The sequence below is a fragment of the Rhododendron vialii genome, chromosome 2a, assembly GCF_030253575.1.
Source record: "Rhododendron vialii isolate Sample 1 chromosome 2a, ASM3025357v1".
Taxonomy (NCBI): domain Eukaryota; kingdom Viridiplantae; phylum Streptophyta; class Magnoliopsida; order Ericales; family Ericaceae; genus Rhododendron; species Rhododendron vialii.
In genome coordinates, this window is record NC_080558.1 from 9,627,564 (window position 1) to 9,652,699 (window position 25,136).

The 25,136-nt window shown below is 38.2% G+C and overlaps 2 protein-coding genes across 2 annotated transcripts; one reads left to right on the forward strand and one right to left on the reverse strand.

Moving 5' to 3' along the window:
• Positions 1–3,206: 3,206 nt before the first annotated feature.
• Positions 3,207–10,287, reverse strand: LOC131316117 (heat stress transcription factor A-5). The gene is made up of 2 exons (XM_058345396.1): positions 9,914–10,287; positions 3,207–4,782 (listed from the first exon to the last, which is right to left on the reverse strand). Exons 1-2 carry the CDS (start codon positions 10,121–10,123, stop codon positions 3,598–3,600), a joined length of 1,395 nt encoding a protein of 464 aa, XP_058201379.1. The 5' UTR covers positions 10,124–10,287; the 3' UTR covers positions 3,207–3,597.
• Positions 10,288–11,224: 937 nt separating this feature from the next.
• Positions 11,225–18,289, forward strand: LOC131316118 (monothiol glutaredoxin-S15, mitochondrial). The gene is made up of 6 exons (XM_058345397.1): positions 11,225–11,573; positions 14,522–14,656; positions 14,786–14,885; positions 15,337–15,403; positions 17,481–17,559; positions 18,057–18,289. The coding sequence occupies exons 1-6, from the start codon at positions 11,442–11,444 to the stop codon at positions 18,099–18,101; spliced, it is 558 nt and encodes a 185-aa protein (XP_058201380.1). The 5' UTR covers positions 11,225–11,441; the 3' UTR covers positions 18,102–18,289.
• Positions 18,290–25,136: the final 6,847 nt, after the last annotated feature.

Sequence of the window (25,136 nt, forward strand, 5' to 3'; positions counted from 1 at the left end):
TTCTTTTTTATCAACCAAAATTGCCCTCATCCGTTCATTACGTGGAGTTTGATTTTCTAACTTCTTTTCAGTCGTCAAATATCAACTCAAGTGGATATCATCAAATGCTAGATCCAAGAATTCAAAAATTATCATTTTTAGATTTCCTCAAAGAAAGTTGTTTTCCATAAGATATTCACACGAGTCGCGCAAAACATACATTACTAAACAATTTTTTTTTTTTTTAAAACAAAAAATGGTACTCCAAGCCAGCTCATTATTGTTCAACTAGATTCTTGTTATGCGCGCCCACCAAAGTTTAGTTATCCCAATAATAAAAAAACGATTACCACCGACGGTGGCAACCTAGATGGCAAAGGTGAGTGGGTTAAAAACTACTCCATCAATGCCAGCGGTTCAAGACTCACGCCAAGCAATATTTTATTACATTTCACGTGGAGGCCCCTAGAACTCCATTTAGTACATAGTTGATGCTGTGGTGACTATATGCCTTCACAAGTATTAGTTATGACTCGAATCGGATATTTCATAGCGTGTCGGGAATCCCTATGGTCATGCTCAGGGATTTCTACTCTGGTTGCCCCTTCCCATCCAATTGGCCCAGTTCAATTGCACGGAAATGATGAGAAATGACCGAAAAATCAACTTTCCTGTAATTTTACCGCTTTAACTTTTATACTGGGAAATACTTTCCTGCAAAATAGGTGTTGTCAAAAGGAAGGAATTTTTATTTTCCTGCAAGATTTCTTGTCAACACTCAACAGAACACACACAGGAACATAAAATTTCATTCTCCTTTACTTCATTTTTTTCTGGAAACCAATTTTCCACAGAACATTCCTGAAAACTGAATGGAGTCTTTCCAATCAAAAAAGAAAAAGAAAACTATAGAACGATCTCGATCCTCCTCGGTTTTAATTTGGATTGTACGGGGCAGTTACTGCAATGGTTTGGATTTGCGAGCAACTTCAAACTACTACTCCATCACTAATACTATCAATGTATTCCATCACTAATACTATCAATGCATGGTTCAGATTTGAACGTTTCATCCAATTCAAAGCTTAAATCGGAGGGGATCCGAAGCTTTATTAAAGTGTTTTCAAGTGTTGTGTGTGGTGTGGACTCCAAAATATAAATGTGCTCATATGACGGCAACTGTCATAAAAATGTCGGTGGCTCCCATGTGCAAATGGATCTACAGATCTAGCTTGGGTTGTACTCCATTATTTAAAATATCAAGATTGTCTTTGACAAACGTCAATGAAGAAAAAGAAATATCCTCTAATGAAAGCCAATCATTTTTCCCCCACCGACAAGAGAGAGACCATGTTTATTTTATTTATTTTCTCACATATTTTATCAAATAGGTTAGATCCTGGCCTTGAGGTGCAAGTAAATGGCACAATATAATTTGACAATCGAAGTTATTTATGGTATGAAAGTGCGATAATAAATTGTCAAAACAACTTGTGAGAGAAATTACTTTATCCCGAAATGTTAGTCCTCCATGAAAAGACGTGAGAATTTTGGATGAACATAATTTTTTTAATTTATTGCACCGATCTAAAGTTCTCAATTAATTCCTTAATTTGGTGCGAAGAAATTCAAAGAAGTATATACAAAAGTTTTTTTTAACTAAGTTCGCAAGTCTTTTCGTAGTAGACTAACATTTTAGAACGAATAGAGTAAAACAATCATGAGAAAATTGATATGAGGGTTTTTTTTCTCTAGAAATTTCGCCATGTGCCACCCTTTTAACTTCGTCTCGTAACATAATTGAATTTATAATCGATTACATCAACAAATAGATGCACAATTAGTCTAGAACCACACACTTTGCACACACAAACGCACTCACACACTTTGTGCATTTGTGTGTGCAAAGTGTGTGTGGCTAAGTGTGTGGACCCCACACACTTTGTGATTGGGTTTGTGCATTTGTGTGTGTGGTTATATCATTTTTGATAGACGCATTAGCAAGTGGGGTAAAAAATTTGAAAAAATTGCCAGAGTAGCTACGAGTATAACTTGAGTACCATTTTCCACATTTGATCCCATAAATATTGGCCCATAGCCCTAAAGAACTTTCGAAAATTGTGATCAATTTCAGTTCTGTCATAACAAGCTGATTTTAAGTAATTGACTCAACTGTCTGCCACTGCAATCAGCAAGAAAGACACAGAACTGAACCAACTTGAATCAGGACAGAACACAGGTCGGAAACAGTAGAGTTCTTCTCATTGACAACAAAGAATCAGGCTCGTTCCATAAATGGAATAAGAACTTATTTTTTGTTCAATAATAAGGCTTGTTCCACAAAGATAAAAAGGAGGTGCTTATTTTTGAAGAATTTATATAGGTACCAATTGGCGCCGGGGAGGGAAATCGTACCGACGGTCGCGCCGGGCCGTCTCCGGCCACCGGACGGCCGATCCGAGCCGTCCAAAAATTCTAAAAAAAAAACTGAGGGGGCCCACGAGGGAATCAACGGCATCAGAAGTGTGTAGGGTGCTTAATCCGATCATCCCTTTTCCGTCGGTACGATTTTTCTCCGCCGGCGCCCATTATCATAGCAACAGTCTTATTTTTTGTATAAGGCAACTTCAAGCTCAAAAATCATGTGTTTACGCAAATAATTTTCCTATCACTATGGATTTTGTTTGATAGTTCTCATTGAGATCTTTAATACGGTGCAAAAAAATTTGAATTTTTTTTTTCATTTACATTATTTTTGAGTTTGAAAATGTGAAAGGAATTTTTTATTTAGGTTTTGTAAAATGACCCTTCTTATTTTTGAATAAAAAGTGGCAAAATAAGTACTTATTTTTTAAGAAGGTTTCCGGAACGGAGCCTCAGTTGGTTTCTCTGTTTTTTTTTTGCTCGCTTAAAGTAAACTTTGTTATTTGTAATTAGTGAGGTTTGAACCCCTGTCAAATACATGAGAGTACATGGAGCCTTCCACTTGGCCACCACTCCACTTGTTGGTTTCTTTTGAGGCTGCAATTTTATTCAACCCAACTCAGTATAACTGTATAAGGATATGAAATAGAAACAATTTGTAGGCGTCGAGTCTAAATGCTCATCTGAGATAAAACCTAAGGTGATAACTCCATCTACGTGCAGTGCAACAAGAATCTAGATACTTTAATAAGGTCAGAATTATGAATACTTATCGCAACGATTAAATGATTTGGAGTTCCATGTGATAAACCCATCTACATGCAATACTACAAGAATCACATACTTATAAAACAAACAAAAAGAAACTGATCATATACCAGTTCCAACATCTTAAGCAAACCTCAACACACTTTGCTACCTCTGAATTATCCATTATTTAGTAATATATTACAGTTTAAACTAACAAACCAAAAGTGTTTTCCGGTGCATGTATCAATGCCCGCAAAGAGCATAACCATTGATGACCAAAAGAAAGGTACGATAAGAAGACCATTTTCGCCCAAACAAACACAAAACAAGCATCTCAGACGAAGCCTAGAATATTATACCTGATGATACATGAAAGTTGCATGCATGTGGAGCCTGGAGAAGCATTTGAACACTTTTGACCGAGTAAAACTGTAACTTCAGGGCTCAAAGAGAGAGATGCTCCACGCTCTTCGCATTTCTGGACATTCCACGCACTGATTGTCTATCTTCCTGATCATCGAATGTGTTTGACCTCAGACTAGAACTAGCCTCTTCAGTTTCTGAAGCGCCTGGTCTTTCAGTTAGGAACTGTTCCCAGAATACATCATTCACGCGGACCTGAGGAGTCGCCATCCCTTGATTCTTATTTGGTGCTTCTTTTGAGGAAGACAAAGTGGCATCACCATCAGAGAAGGCGGCTCTCTTCCTTGGGGAAACCCTAATTTCAGCCTCTTTATCACTGGCCCTTGGCTCTGAGGACTTGCTGATTTCATGACCTAGTTGTGGATATTGACTTTTTTCCAACTGCAGTGATGAAGATGCCAAAGTAAGATTTAAATGGCAAGAAATATTGCCATCAAGTTCTTCATTCGAAGCCAAATTTTGGGGCAACGTCTGGAGTCTTGTTGAATCCCTATTAAATGTGAAAGATGTTCCAGTGTCTGACAACTCTAAGGTTTCAGGGGCCACCAAAAGACCAACGGGTCCCATCTGTGTATCTTTAGGTTCGTACAGTCTCCTATTTGGGCTTTCCCCATCTTCATTGGAACTCTGTGTGCTATGAGAAACCAAGTTAATATCTGAAGCAACAGGAGATAGTTCCAGCCGTAGCGTATTTGAGAAATCTTGGTGGGTAATGTTTCCACAATCAGGCCTAGAGCTGCTATTATTCTCTACGAAGCTAGTTTCTGGAACCGGCATTATACGGTAATCAACTTGAGGGAGGCGCCTTTTCTTATTATATGCCGAGAAATCCGTAGCTTCGAGCTTCCGAGCAAGTTGTTCGACGAAATTATTGTTTTGAACTGCCTTTTCCAAAAAAGTAATCAAATTCTCCTGCCTCTGTTCCATACCAGTTACCCTTTGAGTCAGGTCATCCAACTGAAGTATTGCCGAAGATTTCTGCTGTTTGAACCTTAAAATGTTATTTTCAAGTGCAGTTTTCTCGCGTGAAAGCTTATCGATTTCCTCCTCAAAAGCTGCTCTTTCTGGGTCACCCGAGGTACCTTGAGGTTGACTATGGCTGTGAATGGGTTTCCTGCGATGGATATTCTTTAGAAGATGCTTTTGATCTTTCATAAACTCTTCATTTGCGAATTCCCATTTTTCCGGATCAATCTTTCGAAATCCCTGTTGCAGAAGGTATTCGTGTTTTTGTGAACTCCAATGATTTACAAGCCGAGTTCAAACATACAAGATTACAAGGAGATGTGGAATAAAAAAAACCAGCAAGAGTTTCCCGCATAGTAAGAAGGTGCAATATTTAAAGGTGCATTGTGGGAAGCTAACATAGCATGATATGCATATGTAGGTCTAACAAAAAGTGAGGAAAAAGGACACAAACAACTTGACAAATGTACACTCCTTGTTACTTTTGAGATGACGCTCATTGCTCTTTATTACTTTTGAGATGAAACCAATAAAATTCACCATGACTGATACAACTTTTCTCATCCCCTGGTAGAATCTTTCTTTCCTCCATTTCTATTGCTAATATTTTCATGGCCAGCAATTATGTTCCTATCCCAAACTTTAAAAAGTTCATAATGCATCATAATCTAGTCTGGACTATGTTTCTGATTTTTCTTAGACATGTCACATGCCTGAATTGGGTGCAAAACATTTCAGTTTCAAATTTGACCTCAATGCAACAAACATGCACTGCCTAGTATCCATCATTTCTCTGCTTTTTCTCCAACAAGAGCATGACACTGTATAAACAACAGCAACTTCAGCAAGGAAAGAAACAGATTGGACATGATAGGAAACAAACATTCATAAGACTTCCCAGGAGCATGCCAAGGATACAAACAAGTCTCTTTTTACACAGGAAAATGAGACAAGAAACCAAGAACTTCAAAAAAAGAAAAAAAAAAGAAGAAGCAAACATTTGGGAGAACATAATACAGTAAAATCATATGGCAGACTTCTATCCACTGACAAAGGAGGAATAAAGAATGCCAAAGTAATGAGTGCATACAAAGTTGGTTGAGCAGTTTGAGGGAAATCTCTATATATACAATCATAACAGACGTGATTTTTGCCAACCAAACTGCAACACATCACAAATAACTTCTATGCCCACCATAATGATTGTTAAATGGTGTAACTGATCTCAGATAGACGAAGCGAATCCCAGAGCTGTAATTCTTCTTCTTCATTAATTTTTTTTTTGACTTTTAAACACATGGAACAGCTCTTGCCAAAAGTAGTTATGCTCAAGTTCAACCTAGTAACCATTAAATCAGGTTCTTAGTAATTCCATTACCTTTGACTCAACACGGAAACATCATTTAGCTATGACAAGTTTTGCTTGAGATTCCAAATTAGAACACAATCAAGAGAAAAACTTATTTTCAATTCTAAGTAAATCTAGCTTTGGGATCTTTCAATTGCTCTAGGAAATACATAACAACGCACATGAGATTGAGATTCCTCAACTATTGCCTAGAGCAACTCATCAAGGTTAAGGTCTGTTGCCTAAATCACGGTACACACGAGGTTACAATTTCTTCCAAAAGTCAGTGGCGCATGCCAGCATCTTTTGGTGGATATACAGGAGATTGTCAACAAGAAAATAAACAAAATAAGAGGTGGTTACAAACTCTGCAAATGACTACACTTTTTGCTCCAACAAATTCCTAAGGGGATGAGAATATGACACATCAGGTCTTTTTCTCTATGATGGGGCTATGGTTTGGGATATCCTTTTGCGTAGACATGTTAGAGAAATAGAGGAGGAAGCTTTGATGGCTTTATTTTCTAGAGTGTACAGTTTGCAAGGAATAGGAGAAGGAGAGGATGAGATGCGTTGGAACTTACAAAATCAGGTCTTTTTCAGGTGAAATCTTATTATCAAGTGTTACTGGGGAGTGGTAATTATCAAGCGTTACGGGGGAGTGGTAACTCTACCCTTCCGTGGCAAGCGATTTGGAAAGCAAAAGCACCGTTGAAAGTGATTTTTTTTGTTTGATGCGCGGCTCAAGGAAAAATTCTTACTATTGATAATCTCGTAGATAGAGAATAATTGTTAATTGGTGTTGTATGTGTAAAAGGGATGCCGAATCGGTGAATCACCTCCTCATCCATTGTTTGGTGGCATGGGAACTTTGGTCCACAGTGTTATCTTGGTTTGGGATACAATGGGTTACGTAGAGAAATGTTATGGAGCTTTTAATTGCTTGGAGGGGTGATAGAGTGGGCAAGAAGAGAAAGCGCGTTTGGGCTATGATTCCTCTCTGTCTGATGTGGACTATTTGGCGTGAGAGGAATTCGAGATGTTTCGAAGGGGTAGAAAAACCTTTGTTTAAAATTAAAAGTTTTGTGGTTAGTAGTTTGTATAGTTGGGATAAGGGAGAGTGTCATCCATCCCTTGATCATTTTAGAGTGGTTTGAGTTGTTCTTTTCACTAGGTGGTGTATAGGGCCTTTTTGTCTTGGTGGCCTTTTTGTATACGGGTGGCATTCCCTTAATGCCTTATTTAATATAATTATTTACTTATAAAAAAAAAAGAATACGACACATCACCTTCTGTGTCTGGTCAAATCTAAAATAGCATGTCATGCAACTTAGCATAGGCTCACAAAAGGGGTATACTGAAAATACATTAGACTGCAAATACATAAAGAACTCCGTTTTTGATTTCTTTCTTAGACCTTGTCTCGCTGTACCTAATTATAACTAGGATACAATCCTTATAAGCCTCCCCACTCATTGTTGGATTGGTTTTGAGACGGATGCTGATAAGCATCCAATAATGCATATTCTTGATGCTTAAATCCTTAGTTTTATCGCTTTATGTTTAGTTAAATTAGTATTTTATTTGATATTGCGCGTAGGGTAGTTTATTTCATTTTGTAGGAAAATCGCGTAACAAAGAGGGTTTTAAAGCTTAAAGCCAAGCTGGAGGCATCCAAGACTCAAGATGATCAAGAATGGAGCTACAGGGGCCCAAGAACGAAGAGTCGAAGACCCGTCGGGTGGCCAAGACCATTGGAAGCCAAGCCGGAAGCCAAGAGCTGAAAATCCAAGAATATCGAGGTCGGTATCGATACACATCGATACACATAGATGTGCATCGATACCCATTTGCAAGCAGATCCCAGTCAGCTCGTAGACTTTGGGTATCGATACAACATTACTTGTATCGATACCGAGTGGCTATGATGGCCCAGTCAAAGCTGCTCGGTATCAATACATGGCAAGTTTTTAGGACGTTTGCTGAGATATTTTGTGGGGGAGAATGGAGTTGTATAAATATCCCATGATGTCACAAATATCTACAACACTTTTTAGATCTAGAATTGGATTTTCCATTACTTGGTGCTTACTCTTCCTTGTTCTTCATTGTTCTTGGTGTTCTTAGCTAATTCTGCACTTTCCTGATTCCTCCCTTAATTAGTTGTAGTTTGTTATTTTACTCTTCATTAAAGTTGTAGCTACGCTCTTGATCTATCTTAATCTCTAGTTTAATTTGAATTCCATTATGTTTTCAATAATTACCTTTGTTGATTCAATTTCTAGCATGAGTGAGTAGTTAATTAGGCTTGGTCATGAGGTGATTAGCACTTCATGACTTGGATTGATCGTGCTTTTCTCAATAAATCTTCAAGTTAGTTGGCAAATCAAGGTAGTTTGTGTTTGTCTATCAAATCTTGGCGGTGTTAACCTCTTTGATCATGCGTAGACAAGAGCAAGCCTACTTGCCACACATAGATGCTTGGAGCACTGTCATCCCTTGCGTTTGCTAGACGAATACTAGAACTCGCTTGGTAACTCAACTTTTTTTCTAGTTAAACGGGCTTAGTGTCAAATCTTCCGGGTTGGGAGATTGTTGACGCGTATCTCAACCCGAGTAATTCGCGAGAAAAGCTGATTGATTCAAGTTAAGAGTGTTAAAATCCCCAAGACCTAGCCGCTTAGTTTAATTGTTTTCAAAACACACTTAAATTGCATTTTTTCTCTGTTTCAAACTATTCCTAAAGTTAGCCGTCTCAAGGCCACAAAACTTGCTTCTACAAATCCAATCGAGCCATGATGATATTCTTTTGGGTATGATCCCGGACTTCCGGATTATTATGCTTCAAGTGACGTTTTAGCTCTACGCTTGGGGTGATCATATATTTTGATATATCGACGGACGAAGCAAATGCTTTAACATTGTATGAAAGCTATCCTTCCCGAGACAATTAGACAAGACTCTATTTCATTTATTGTTAGTCATATTGAACTTAATTCCCTTGTGATCGTCCTCGATCCTCTGTTCACCACTCTGCACTTGCTTGTCCCATATCAGCTAATCATAACCGCTGAAACTAGTATATGAATTTGAGCGACCTCCCAACTACTAATTGCTAATTAATTTTCAGTCACATCCTTTATCATCCATGTTTGACTATCAAAAACCCTAAATTTCCACCAAACATGACTTCGCCTTCAATTTATACAATAATCAATAATGTTGCCGATTTGCTAATTATAACCTCCGAAACTAGTATACGAGCTTTGGCAAATCCCCCACTAATTGCTAATTGATTTTCACTTGCACGCTTTATCATTTATGTTCGTCTATCTAAAGCCCTCTATCCCCATATTCCTAGCAAACACAACTTCAATTTCAACTTACACGATTACAACAATTGAACATGACATCAATCCTCTACACAGACACACACACAAAAAGAGGAAATTCACATGATAAATCACCAAGAGGCCTTTGGGCCAACATCATCAGGTGGTGCATTTAGGTGTTAGGAGTAATGAGGTCAGGCAGTGGCGAATGTAGGATTTGAGTCTATAGGGGCCCAAAACATGTTCATTTTCATACTGATAAAAAAGAAGAAGAAGATTTTATAAGTATATATATTGCTACTTGAGATGTCTGAAGAAAGATATTGTGTGTTGTGCGTAGCCACCGTTCAATTTTATAAATGCAACCTAAAAAATGATTGATAACTAGAAATTCTAGGGATTTTTACTCCACACATATAGAAATTATAAGAATTTTCTTCACCCACGGAACTTGTAGTGGTCAATCCCATAGAACTTGTTTAGATTAACCTAAAAATTAGTATAATACACATGAATATTTGGAGTTGTGCAGGGCCCGGGTCCCAGGGGCACCCCGGGACCGGTCCTAAGGTCTGGAGTTCAACTCCTCTAAAGTGCTAATCTAACTATTCCAACAATACTAACTTTGGCTGAGCAAAAACACCGACAAAAAAATCTAATGATATATCGAAGGGAAACAGGATTTATTTACATAGGTGTTGAGCTGACGGATGAAGCTGGAGAAGTTGTTGTGCTTGAAGTAGGTGGGGAGGAGGATCCGAGCGAACTCGGGAGGGTTCCACACGACGAAGCTGGTCTTGGCTGCGCTCCAGGAGACGATCTCGTCCGTGGACGAGTCGTCGACCATTTCGTACGTCTTCAGCAGGAACGGCGCCGGTCCTCCGCCGCTGCTTCCGTCCATTTCGTGTGGACGGTTTGGAGATTGATTGGGTTGGTTTTTTGAGGAAGGGGTTTGGGTTGTGGGCTTTGGTCAAAATTGAAGCCCTAAATTTGCAATCTGTGGCAGAGTCGAATGAAGAAATTTTGGAGAGAGAGAGAGAGAGAGACGAATCAGTCGTTGACGAAAAGCTAGATTTTCAACTGTATTTGGTGGTTAAAGTTCAGGAAATTAATTTTTCTAGTGGGTAAAAAGTCAATAAAACATGGAAAATGATTTTAACACCCGTATAAGTTAACAATTTGAAATTGCGAAAATCACTTCTCTTAAATATTTTATTATTTGTTTATGATATTTTTTTTATCGGGACATGTTAGGGGTATTTTTGGTAACGATTTGAGAAAAAAGAAAACGTAAGCATCGTAAATTTTGGCACTCCTCGAATTGCTAACCGCATGATTTAGCACTCTTCAAAAGTTAATAATTTAGAGGGTGCGAAAATCACTTCCTATAAATATTTTGTAATTTGTTGATGATATTTTTTTTATCGAAATCTATTAGGGGTATTTCCTGTAACAATTTGAGGAAAAAATTATAGGCATTTTTACTATGTCGTTCATATTAATCAATTTTTTTTTGGCATTTTACCATGTCATATTAACTAGCAACTGGACAACAAATTTTTTCTGAATAATTTTTTCACTCACATATCCATCCACAACTTATTTATTACTGGAAATAATTTGACATTTTTCAACAACTTATTCACTAGCGAAAACACTTAATAACTTAATTGCAATAAATTTTTTCTCACAATTTATTCACTATCGAAAACTCCCCTAACATTGAATCACACATGAGATACATAAGGTACGTTGGATGTGTCCTAGGAAAAAGATACACTAAATTTTTTTATTTACTCTCATTTTTCTATCCAAACTGAACAATAGAAGAGAAAATTCTTTCATTTCTCGTATTTCCCGCGGGCCCAATAGAGAAATGGTACGATACGAACCGTCCCAATAGAGAAAATGGACGATACCGATACATACCTTCCTAATAGAGAAAACAATACGGTTGCCGGTAGGGGGGATTGATAACTTTGAAATGCACCCTTATATCGCATTATTTTCTTGATAAAAAAAAAAAATTTATTTTACAGCAGTAGGGAAAAAGAAGAAGAAGAAGACATCATTTATTACACTTTGCACCCACCTCGTACCCCATTTCCATTTCCCCTTCCCATTTATTTGCTGAAGAACTTCACGAAGAGACACGACACACAGAAAAAGTGAGAGGTTTCTTCCTTCCTGATCTACAAATCCCCCAAAACCCTAAAACCATGTGGAGAAGACTCTCGACACCTCTCCACCGCCTTGCCGTCGCAAACATCACCTCCTCCTCCTCGCCGTCGAGATTCCGATCATCCGTCACTCTCTTCCTTCGCCCCTCCGCTTCCGAGTCCGTTGCTGAGGTCAGTTTAGGGCTCAATTATGTCTATTCGTATCAGGGTTGTAAGTCTTGGTATCGAGAAACGTTATAGTATCATTAATACGGGGATATATGAACCGATATCGGACAGTACCGGCAGATACATAAGTAAATAACGGTGTAGAGGTTTAAAATCCCGTTATGTACGGCCTATACGGTAGCTAACGGCCTTAATGGCGTTTATTTGAAATGAAATTCTTGCCAGACATCTACTTATACAAGAAAAAACTTGTTTTAATCAATCTGGGTGTAATGATTAATTTGATTATGTGATCATTCGTTTGTCTAGTCTTCGGCATTTGTGTATGTTATGAGCCTTCGATTACGGTATGGATGAATGCATCTTGGGAAAAAGGGTTAAAATAAGTTCGTTGCTTTAGTCAATCGAATCCAATTCCCTTGCCTTTTTTGTTTTCAAAATGTTTCCGTGGTTAAATAGTGGTTTATTCAGCGGTGGCATAGAAAACCGGTAAAGATGGGCTAAATGCGTGTTACTTTGAGTTTGGAGGGATTATGGTAAAGAAATTACGAAGAGGCTAAAGTAAAATTATCAAGATTTTGTCAGGGCCAAAACACTTAACTTTATTGTAAATTCTGAAGTGTATGTGGAGGATGCGAGATCAGCCAAAAATTTAAGGGTGCTGAGGGTGCCAAACTCGGGAAATTTTTTTGGAGGAAGAATTTCAGGAATTTTTTTTTGGAGGTTTTTTTTTTTTTTTGAGAAATGGTGTTTTGTCATCTTGGATCATAAAGGCAAATTAGGCTTGGAATTTAGAAACACTGACTGCAATCCTTTCAGAGGTCCTTATGATTGCATAGTAGAATGCGATTTCAAAACCATGGCTGCTTTTGGGATCGTTAGATTAGCCCATATAATGACATATTCTTAGTTCATTTGCATTGAAAGCTCATCCTGAGCACAGCCATATCTGTTGTTCTATAGTTGAGCCAAATGATGAAGTCTTTGGTCCACCCTGAATATGGAAATTAGTTGAAGTATATTTCTCTAAAGTGGTTATAGTCTCCATCCTGTGTAGTCGTGTGGAATTTTGTCTGATTGTATGTGTTTCCTGTTAGGAAAACTGAAATCCTGCTAGCTATTGTTTGGTTGCACATGCCATCGTAGCTGCTGTTGTGTTCGGCTAGCCATTTTGTTTAAGTATCATCATGTTCGATTCAAGGGTTGGGATTTAAGAAGTTGAGTCTTTTGAGAGTAAATAGCTCAGTTGTATCATGAAAGTGATTTGTAGGGAAGGGATGAAGTCTAAATAACTGCTTAATTAACATAGAGCTTCGTTTGAAAAGTTATGGTCTTATTGTTGAACAGGAGTGTCATATTTCTGGCTCAATGCTGGCTTGAGATTTTACTCGTGATTGTCCTTAATTGGGCTTGGGTGCTTAATATTGTAGGATCATACTTTTCTATAAACATAATACCCCTCAGGACTTTCATTTTAGAACAGAGTACAAATTGCCCTTGTCTTTAACTCTGAAAGACTAAAACAGTACCTCTCCACTGCAGCAGACACTAATTTTGGACTCAATCTTGTAACTTCATGTAGATGCAGTGGTGGAGCTAGGATTTTCGATAAATGGGGTCGAAAATATGAACTATGTTTGATTCACTTTTTCTAGTTGCTAATTGAAAAAATAATTAGATTAACAAGTTAATCAAAAAGTAGATATATGTTAATAATAAAATGTAGCTTCGATTCACAATTGACCTCGACGACTTTTCATACTTTTGAAACCATGAATGATAGCCTCGTTTGACTATTTTAATCACATGTTTCGAAACAACAAAGCACTAATCCCATGATTCCCATTACCATCGTAATCTGATAACAGAAACAAGCATTCAAGAGGCTAAAGAGATGTAATAAAATTGAATAATGCCTTGTTTAGATGGTGTTTAGAAAATTTTTGAGTATGGCTTTTGGGTAGTGAGTGGAGAGAGAAATTAGGATAATGATTAAAGATAGGGAAAAGAGTGGAGAGAGAGAGAGAAATGAGAATAATGATTGGAGAAAGGAAAGAGAAATGAGAGTAATGATTGGAAATAGGGGTAATGAGTGTTTTTTGAGTTGGAATTTTTTTTTCAAAATCCCATCCGAACAAGGCATAAGTAATCTGAAACAGAATGATTGTATTTTGATAATCTGAAACATCGATTATGCACCTACAGTTACTCTCACTCATAGACGTACGTAGAGAGAGAGAGAGGGGGGGAGGGAGAACCTAGTTTTTTTTTTTTTTTCCTGAAGAATGAATGAAACCAATGAAACCAATGTTTGGGGATTTTGTGGGTGGTGATTCTATTTTGACCCCTCTTTTCCCTAAGTACATAACCCTTATATCAGTTGGGGCAAAAATAAATTTTAAAGTGGGGTCAAATGAGTAAAAATAGGGTGAAAATTTTACCTATCTCTACGAAAATTTGGGAGGCAGTGGGATCAACTCCCCTTGTCTCTCACTGCCTCCGCCCACGTGTGTCATATGCGGTTGTCCTTCAACAAATAATCTATTTTGGCTTTATGATGTTCAAAACCATGGTCAACTTGGTCTTTGGCCTTTGCTCTGTTCTAGAGCTAATACGTGCAACAAAATCATATGATCCAAATTTCTTTTATACTTTAATCGTAAAATATACTCCTTGTATTCAATAAACTGCTTAGATTTTTTAAGTAAAGCAAAACCATCTGCGTCTAAAATTCCTGGATCTACATTCATAAAACTGTAAGCGAAATTCTTGCAAGCAAGAAACACTCCAGAAAGGAGAAGTTCAGATGATTGCTTAACTATAAACAATAGAATTAACAAAAAAAGGCCGCTTGAAATTTCAGCCAACAAATGTTTGACCTCAGTTTGGGAAATTTTTTTTCCTGATCATTGGAATGGTGTTTGCCAATATTGTCACTTGCTTGTTGGTAGGCAACTGGATCCTTTATCCACCATGGGATGCAATACTCAACTACAGTACCTGATGAACCTGACACACACGAGGACTTCCGACCTACTAGTAAGCTTGAGGATTCTTCCCTTTCTTTGAAGGACATTGTTGAGCAGGTAGACAACAAACCTTCCACATTAGATATCACATCTTAAGCCTTCTCATTCTCCATTTGTCCAGCTAAAGTTTTTAGTATTTAAATTGTTTGAAGCCTAATTGTATTGATGATGTTTCTTATAATATAGGATATCAAGGAAAATCCTGTGATGATTTACATAAAAGGGGTGCCTGAGCTTCCTCGTTGTGGGTTCAGCTCGCTAGCAGTAAGAGTGTTGCAGGAATATAGTAAGTGTTCTATTGCCTATATACGTACCATTCACTTTAGCAGCTAGGTGTATATATTGACATGAATATTTAAGCGAGCTAGAATTATTTATCGCTTGTTTATGTGCCAAGAAAAGTAATTTTTTTGATTACCCAATTTTAGGGAAATTGAAAATTGGGGTGCATTGATTGTTTTCTTTTATGGAATAGTTATTTGTAAGAGATCAGTTTATAGTTAGCCTAAATTCCCTAAGTGAAGTACAAGAAGGTGTAGGATCCCAAAAAAAAAGAAATGTTCGAGAAGGGGACAGATGAAAGCATTCAAATTTCACAGCCTAGCTGAATTGAGTTATATCTGATAGAGGGAATTGTATTTGTGCATGGCACTTCTTGAGATTTAGGTCGATTGAACCCTGCTGATATAACTTTAAAGTTATTTATGGCATGGTTATTGTTGCTATGCTTTCTGCAGATGTACCTTTTAGTTCCAGAAACATACTTGAAGATCCTGAGCTTAAGGATTCTGTCAAAGCATACAGGTAACTCAGTTCTTTGGATCTTTATCTTAGAACATCCCTTTGACATTGTTGTCCATGTAAGAGTAGTAAGAGGCTATAAAGCCATTGTCTTTGGCACTTTTTAATAGTGCAGAATGAAATGAAACTACTGTAACGAACTAACGATCGATGTATTTGTCCATTGAGAGGCTTGGGTTTCCAACTGGAGCAATGTTTGTTTGAACTCGATATTACCATAACATGTCTTACTCTTGTTGAAAAGTCATTTTTCGTGGTACGAGTTTGAGTTGAATATGTAAGAGATTGGTGGTTGCTGGAATAGGTGGTTGTGCCAATTATGGGGTTAAGGGGTTTGGTGGTGTTATGCGTTGGTGGATTGGAGGTGGCGATTGGAATGAGGGTGGACTGGTGGTGTCAAATTGTGCGGGAGCAGTTTCGGTTTTGGTGGTGGGAAGGCAGAAGGAGGTGGTTGGTGGCTGTCAAGATGAAAAGTAAAAGAGGAAGAAAATGGTAGATAAAGTGAAAAACTAGTATTTGTTTTGGAGATAAAATTGTGCATGGCCCTGCCGTGTACAAGGGTTGTGCGGCAAACCCATTGATCAACGCCACGTCACCATGGCTCATCCATATTCTTCTCTCCCTCTCCGGTCATTTTTTTCACATTTTAGTTTAATTCTTTTAGACTATTTATATATTAAAAATTTAATTGTTTTGATTTTCAATCCAATTAAACCGGTGCGAAGATTGTAATTAAATCTTGTCTCTAGATCTCACATAATTAAGTATCTTCTCTTTATATGGAACCCTATGAAATAGAAACTTGATTATGAGAGCCCTAGAGGCAAAATTTAATTATGACACTTTAGCATAATATGATCAGAATAATAAAATCTTCACACCGGTTCAAACGGATTGAAAATTGGAGCACTTAAGTTTTTAACCATATTTTTTAATATATAAACAGTGTAAAAAAATTAAGTGCTTTAGTTTTCAATCCGTTTGAACCAAGTGCGAAGATTTTATTATTTTGATCATTTTATTCTGAAGGGTTATAATTAAATTTTGTCTCTATGGCTTTCATAATTAAGTAAATGTTCTTTATTTGGGACCCTATAGTGCAGGAACTTGATTATGAAAGCCCTAGAGACAATTTTAATTATGACACTTCAGAATAAAATGATCAAAATAATAAGATCTTTGCATGGATTCAAACGGATTAAAAATTGGAGCACTTAATTTTTTTAGACCGTTTATATTAAAAAATATGGTTAGAAACTTAAGTGCTCCAGTTTTAATCCGTTTGAACCAGTGCGAAGATTTTATTATTCTGATCATATTATTCTAAATGGTCATAATCAAATTTTGTCGCCTTGGGCTCTTATAATCAAGTTTCTACTCTATAGGATCCTAAATAAAGAATAGCTACTTAATTATGAGAGTTCTAGAGATAATTTAATTATGATTCTTAAAGATAAAATGATCAAAAAAATAAAATCTTCGCACCGATTTAATTGGATTGAAAATCAAAATAATTAATTTTTTAATAATATTTTTAATATATAAATAGTCTAAAAGAATTAAACTAAAGTGTGAGAAAAGTGACTGGAGAGGGAGAGAAGAATCTGGATGAGCCATGGTGACATGGCGTTGATCAATGGGTTTGCCGCAAAAACAATTTAATCTCTTTGTTTTGTACCATTACTAAAGGAGTTAGACGGAGCGTTTGGATTCATATCATCTTAAAAGTTCAAGGTTAAAATTAAAAAAATTGGAATTTCATACTTCAATCTTTTAGTAGGGGCAGAACCTATGTTTTAATTATCTAATTTACCCTTTTCATTTCAACCTGTTTTCCCTAATTTGTTCCTTCTCCCTTTGGTATTCGAACTCCATTGAGAAAGTTTGTGTTAAGGCAGTAAACTTCTGGGATCATTTGTAGAGTTCGCAGTCCTTGTGATTTAGTCTTGCAATGTAAATAAACATTTGCAAATGGAGTTGCTATTTGGACTAAATATAAGTTTAGCCACCAATTTGGTCAAATTATTGACAATTAAACGTGTAGTTTGTTTCATTTAGTTCTCAATCTGTTTCTTTGCAGCAACTGGCCAACATTCCCACAGATCTTCATCAAGGGGGAGTTCATCGGAGGATCAGACATTATTCTCAGCATGCACAAGGTATTGGCTTCATGCCATTATTCACTCAATGCACGGTCAATCTATTGCTTAACCTTGTCTTGTGGAAGCACCTACTGACCCGAGCTTGTGGTATTCCCTTGTTACCTGAAATGTCCATGCTTCTCTTGTCTGTCTCCCCGGTGGGTAGCGGTGGAGCTAGAATCAGCGCGCAGTAAGGTCAAAAATCTAAAAATAGTTGAGGCCTTGGGTCAATATGGGGTTTGGGGGCAATTTAGGCTTTTTGGTGGGGTCGCAATTGTAAAAAACATACTAGAAAATATAGTCTGTAAGAGGGTAAAGTGACCCACTTGAACCAATGTCCCTATGTGACACTGTTTTTTTTGGGTAAATTACGTGACACTGGTTGATTGACTCTTTCCTGGTATTCCCACACTAAATTACTAACATAAGAAATAGAGCACCAAGTAATCTGACTTAAAAAAATTGTTCCTGTTTAATCTTAGATATGGTGCTTATGTGGTTTTTTTGTCATGTAGAACGGTGAGCTGAAGGAAAAGCTTAAAGATATTGTGGCCGAGTAGGAGATATCCTCAGCGTAAGCAGTTGTTACCCTACGTGTAGAGATACTTGAGAATTTTGGGTTCTCTTTGATGTTCTATATTTCTGTTGAGCTGAAGAATTGTGGGACACATGCATCGTGAAGCTTTTCATGTTTGACTCTATTAATAATGTTTAATGCAGACATGGACTCTATTCTTGCGATCTTTAATTTTCTTGCTTGCTTAGATATGGATATTGGAGCTGTCCAATGTGAATCTACAACCACTAAAACTGTTAATATACTTCACCTATATAACCTCTAGTTATTTCCTTAATCTGATCTAGCTGGTGTTTGTGGTGGTGGTGTGAATTGAAGGAGAAAGAGGGATTGCGGGTGTAAGATGTCTAACAAAATGGTAGCTGAATTTGAGATCTTACTGAAAGGAGAGATTAGAATCATTAGATATCTGTTGGAACTAGACGTATGGAAAGCACCTTTTTCACATAACTGATTTTCCCTTGGCATCTGTAATGGGTCGTAGTCTGCCGGTAACTATAAGATGTCTTTGTTCGAACTGGACTGTATCCGAGCTCCAGGAGGAGCCGGGAGCCTGCTGTGCTTAAAACACAGTTGGCTACGGTGCTTAAAGCACGGTAGGAGCTGCTGCACTGTACATGTTTGGGGAAAAAGAAGGGAATTCAGTCATGTTATGTGTCCACTGTGTTTGGGAGGAAACCTCCCAACAATTCCAACCCAAAATTAGTGCCCCCTCGGGCTGCTAAACAAACCCATTAGCTTGAGCTCGGCGCGAGCTTGACTTGACTTTTGGCTTGTTTCAACTCGTTCAAACGAAGTTGAAGTTAAGCTCAATCACTTTTTATTATTTGTTTATGAATTCCATGAATTTAAAAGTCGCTAGGCTCTAGTCGGGCGGCCGGGCACTATCTAGCGCCTAGACATTAGGCGGATTTTTCTTTTCTTTATATTTTTTGAATATTTTGAGAGGAAATACAACATAAGTAGACAAAAACATTAAATTATATGGAAACTTCAACATTCAGAGTTCAATGTTCGATCGTGTAAGAGAATTGGGTAGATTGGAAATGTATATATATCACAGTGAAACTACACCAAAGCCCCTAATATTATGACGTCACTGAAGCCCTTGATTTTTAAAATCACATCACCTATTCGCCTAATTGTCTGCCTTGCCAAGTAATCCAACTTAGCGGCCGACAATCCGACGCCATGATAAACGCCTAGGCCCCTAGGTGTGGCAGTGGGCTACCACCTAGCGACTAGGCGCCGATTAATTGGCTGCCTAGGCTGATTTTTAGAACAATGATAAGTTCAAATCAAGCTTGAGCATATGTGTGTTTGACTTGATAGGCTCGTGAACCCTCATTCTGTAAATATTGTAAAGATATGGGTAAATCAATAAATATCTCAAATATGTGAGATCTTCCCGTCCATTTAAATCCAGTACTTCTGCATCCAGATCAATGTTCTAAAAGTCGCTAGGCGCTAGCGGTCGGCCACTTTCGAGCAATTAATAAGATAAATCGGCGGTTAATCGGTGCATATTAATTAGTAATCGGTGATTAGTCGTTACTCGGACCTAGTCGGATAGGCTCCTCCAGCAATTAATCGCCGATTAATTCCTTGTTTTAGAACATTGATCTAGATTGGAAACTTCTCAAGTGAGATATAGAAATTTAAGGCTTCATCCAACCTTGTAAAAATCTTCCATGGAACAATTCATAGGGTTTAGTGGGAAAATATGGAGCCACCATCACCTTCTTTTGGTTAGGGTTTCCATGGAACAATATTTTGTGCAGGTGAATAGCTTTTGTTTCCCTACTTTTGTCATTTTGGAATGGCACGAGCTCAAGCATATGCTTGAAAGCGAGATTGACTTGCATATTTCATGAGCCAAGCCAATCTTATCACGATCACGAAACTTTAAATGTGAGTTGAGCTTGAACTGTTAGTCTTATAAAATTCTCAAGCTCAAGCAGAGCTTGAACACATGTAAAAAGGACTTGAGCCGAATTTGAGAAATACTTTGTTTGGCTTGATTAGCATCCCTACCCCCTCTTGCTTCCTAGTGTTCAGGCTCCTACCTCACCCTTTTGTCCCTCCTCTCTCTCTCTCTCTCTCTCTCTCTCTCTCTCTCTCTCTCTCTCTCTCATATTGGTAACATAGACCCAAACCGACTTTCCCCTGCAACCACCATCCCTCCATCAAGAAAAATTGTTGGGAGTTCTTGGGGTAGGTGGTGCCTGCAAATCTCTTAACACCTCATAACCACTGTGCATGGAACCCGCCGAAATATGTAGTGTTGAGACGGTTGGGGCACCACATCTCGGTACCCTAAGACAACTGATGGATTACTTGTCCACTAAAATGTTTTGGATAGTCCAGATTTTAATGAAATTTTTCCCGGGAAAAGTTTTTAACTCTTTTACGGAAAAATTTCATTAATATCCCGACCGTCCAAAACACTTTTGGATGGTCACGATTGAGTGCTGTGTTTACATCACCTTTGTACGTATGTAAATAAGATTTTCTCAACAAATGTTCCTTAAAACCTCTCTCTCTTCTTCCTTCTTCTTTTTTTTTTTAATTGTTGTGAAATTTTCTTAATTTTCTCTCTCGGGCTGTTAACACACTAACTTTCGCAGCCCTCTAGTTGTTATTAACCTATCTGAAGGTGGCGTGTTTGATCCACGCTCACCGCAATTTTCAAAGATAAAAGAAACATATCACAACGACTTCCAAGTTCCAAGTAATGAATTAAGCAAACACATACCAACCAATATAGCAAACAAGGTACAAAGAATTATAGGGAGACTTAGCCAAAAATTCCTCATATTTATATTTTTTGAGCTAAAAAACAAGCACCTTTTACAATCAAACATAAAGGACAATTCAACAGTAGTAATCCAATCGTTCTTACCCATCACCAGAGAAATGTTATAGGAGTAGAATACCCGTTGCAACCTCAAGACCTATCCCGTTTGATCTTCCTTTTTGTTGGGATACTAAAGCGAGCTCAAGGCTGCGCAACACTTCAGCCATCGAAGGCCTTGACCTTGGTCTCTTTTGCAAACAATTGACGACGAGTCCAACAAAAGACTTCAAAACAACGCGGTGATATTTGCTCGTCGAGAGAGGGATCAATGACTCCGTCGAGCTTTTTCTTCTTGATGCAGTGTTGAACCCAATCGACTAAGCTGATTTGTTCTTCCTCCAGACTTGTATACAAAGCTGGTCTCCTGCACAACACTTCCAACAACACTACGCCAAAGGCATACACGTCGGATTTCGTGGTTAGTCTCTGGGTTATGGAATAATGTGGATCAACATACCCGAACGTGCCTTTCACTTTTGTGCTAATATGGGTTGTTAAATGACTTTTAGTGCCCTTGGACAACCCAAAATCAGAAATCTTGGCTACGCAATTTTTGTCTAGCAAAATGTTTTTGGTTTTTACATCCCGGTGTATGAAAGTTCAATCGGTACTGCTATGAAGGTAGTTTAATCCGTGCGCGGCATCAATACGTATGTCGAGCCTTTGCTCCCAGGTGAGAGGAGAAATGCTTGTGCCACTCGCTGGTCTACCAATTTTATAGAGATGACTAGCTAGTAGGGATGAAATCGGTTCGGTCGGTTTTTTACCACTTTTTGAACCGAACCGACCAAGTCAGTTTTTTTATCTTCCAAACCGACACCGACCCAAGCCTAGAAGTAACCGTCGGTTCGGTTGGTAGTTTTGGCGGTTCGGTTTGGTCTGTTCCATCGGTTTTTGACGAAAATGGCAGCTGGATGTCCAAATCCATCCATAAACAACATAAATCATACAAAATCACAACCAAATCCATCCATAAATAACACAAATCATACAAAACACGTCCAAATCCATCCATAAACAATACAAATCATACCAAATCGTGCAAACAAAATAGAAAAAAAAGATTCTTTTCAAAAAACCCTATTTTTTTTCTTCAAAAAACTGCTGTGTTTCGAACCTATTGAGTATTGACTGTCGAGATCTTAGAGTAAGATGAGAGGGAGATAGGTGTGGATTGTGCTTTCGAACAAGCAATCTGTTCTTTGTTCTCCATCACGATCTGTTCTTCGTTCTCGCAGGGGGGTGGTGTGGTGTGGTGTGGGGTTTCAACGTGGAGTGGGTAGTGATGTCGGCAATGGGAACTGGGAAGTGAGGTCGGGGATGGGAAGAAGAGGAGTAACAGAAGTGGAGGTATTAGGGATTTTAGGATCTGATGATCGTGGGTATATATATATATATATATATATATATATATATATATATATATATATATATATGTGTGATAGATCCAACGGCTAGGATTGAAAGCATAATCTCTTTAATATAATAAGTTCGGTTCGGTTTGGTTTGAATTGGTTGGTTGTTCTATAAAACCGAACCGAACCGAACTGTTTCGTTTTCAAAAAATAAAAACTGAACCGAGCCGACTCATACCTAAAACTGACCGAATTAAGCAAAAATTGATCGGTTTGATCGGTTCAGTCGGTTTTCCGGTTAAAATTTTCATCCCTACTAGCTAGGTCCCTTGAGCTATATATTCGTAAACAAGGATCATTTCCTGATGCTCATTGCAGTGGCCAATCAATCCAACGAGATTAGTATGCTGGAGTTTTGAAAGCATCTTGGCCTCTGTCCAAAACTCTCCCGCACCTCGCTTGGACTCGGCATTCAACCGCTTTATGGCAACAACCATACCACCATCGTCAACGAACTGTTTGTATACCTTACCAAATCCTCCATTCCCAATAACTAACACCTCGTCGAAGTTGTTAGTGAATATGAGTATCTCATCCAACAAAAAACATGGACCAGATTTCTCCTGTTGGATCACATCACTATCAACTCTGTTCTCACTTCAAAAGAGTGCAAACAGAGGGGGTACAGGTGACGGCAAGACGTAAGATACCTTACCCTTATTTTTGGGGAGCTTGTTTCCGTGACTCGGACCTGTGCCACCACCAGAAATGCTACTTACAAGCCTTGGTAGAAAGGCAAAGTGGCAGGGAAATAAAGATATTGCGAACAGATTGTGGAGGAGAGTTCATTTACAGTACTCCATTCTAGAATTACTCCAAAGAAAAAGGAATTGAGAGGCAACTCACCCTTTGACACACGCCTCAACATAATGGAGTAGCAGAAAGGAAGAACCGCACCAGTGTTGAAATGGCACGAAGCATGCTAAAAGGTAAAGGTCTTCCAATTTGGGCGGAAGCTGTTAATACTGCTGTTTATAATTCAAATCGCTCTCCGACGAAGGCTGTCCAAAATAAAACACCTTACGAGGCTTAGCATAAACAAAAGCGCCAGGTAAACTTTCTAAAAGTTTTTGGATGCATTGCTTATGCTTTAATTCCTTCACAGAAAAGAGAAAAATTTGACGAAAAGGGCGAGAAATATATATATTTATCGGGTATAGTGACGAATCCAAAGGTTATCGTCCATTTAACCCGATAACAAATGAATTTGTGATTTCTCAAGATGTGATATTTGATGAAAAAGAAGCATGGAAATGGGATGATCTTGCAGAAGATCAAAAAGAATTTGAATTTATTGAACTAGCACAAGAACAAGAACAAGAATTTGCAACTCCAACTCCAAGTCAGAATCCAAGCCCGAGTTCCAACAATCGAAGAGATGACTTGGATGAGGACTCTAGTACACTACCAAGGAAGGTACGCTCTTTAAGCCAAATTTATGAATCTTGTGATGTTGCATTTTTTACTTGTGAACCACATAATTTTGAGGAAGCTGCAAAAGAAGAAATTTGGCTAAAAGCAATGAATGAAGAAATTACAATTATTGAAAAGAACCACACGTGGGAGCTCGTTGACTTGCCCTAGGGAAAAGACGTAATTGGTCTTAAATGGGTTTACAAGACTAAGTACAAAGAAGATGGATCTATTCAAAAACACAAGGCTTAATTAGTGGAAAAAGGCTATTCCTAACAACCTGGAATAGACTTTAATGAGACTTTTGCTCCAGTCGCAAGGATGGAGACAATACGGGCAGTCTTGGCCTTAGCTGCACAAAACGAGCTTCCCGTATATTAGCTCGATATCAAATTTGCCTTTCTCAATAGTGAACTAGAGAAGAGGTTTATGTGGAGCAACCACAAGGCTATACAGTCAAAGGAAAGAAGGCAAGGTGTATTGACTTTGGAAGGCCCTCTATGGCTTGAAGCAAGCACCGCGAGCTTGGAATAGCAATATTGACAAGTAATACTGTCAAAGCGGAATTGAGAGAAGCTAAAGCGAACCATCCTTATATGTCAAAAAAGGAGATATGCAAGATTTTCTCATTGTTTGCCTTTGTGTTGATGATTTAATCTACACAGGCACCAATACAGCAATGCTCGAAGAATTTAAAAAAGTTATGATGAAGGAGTATGAGATGACGGATCTAGGCTTTATGAGATATTTTCTTGGCATTCAAGTAAGGCAGTCCAAAGGGGAGATTTTTATCTCTCAAGAAAAATATCTTGGGGATTTATTAAAGAAATTCTGCATGAACAATTGCAAACCAGTCTGCACTCCACTCTCCTTAAATGAAAAGTTGCAGTTAAATGATGGAGCGGAGAAGGTCGATGCTACAGCCTATCAAAAATTGGCTGGTTCCCTAAATTATCTCGCTCATACAAGGCTAGATATCGTGTACTCTGTGAATCTTATTTCTAGATTTATGCATGGGCTGAGCAAGCTACACTATGCAGTTAGGGCTGTAAGTGAGCCGAGCTACTCGCGAACTAGGCTCAGGTCGGCTCGTTAAGGCTCGGCTCGACTCGGCTCATTTAGTAAACGAGCTGAACTCGAGCTCGAGTATTCGGCTCGTTTACTAAACAAGCCTAGTGGAGCTCGGCTCGTTCGACAAAAACTCGGTTCGTTAAGGGGAGGCTCGGCTCGATTAAAGAGGCTCGTTTAGTAAATGGCTAAGCTCGGCTCGTTAAGGCTCGAGCCAAGCTCGAGCTCGAGTTTTTGGCTCGTTATGTAAACGAGCCGAGCTCGA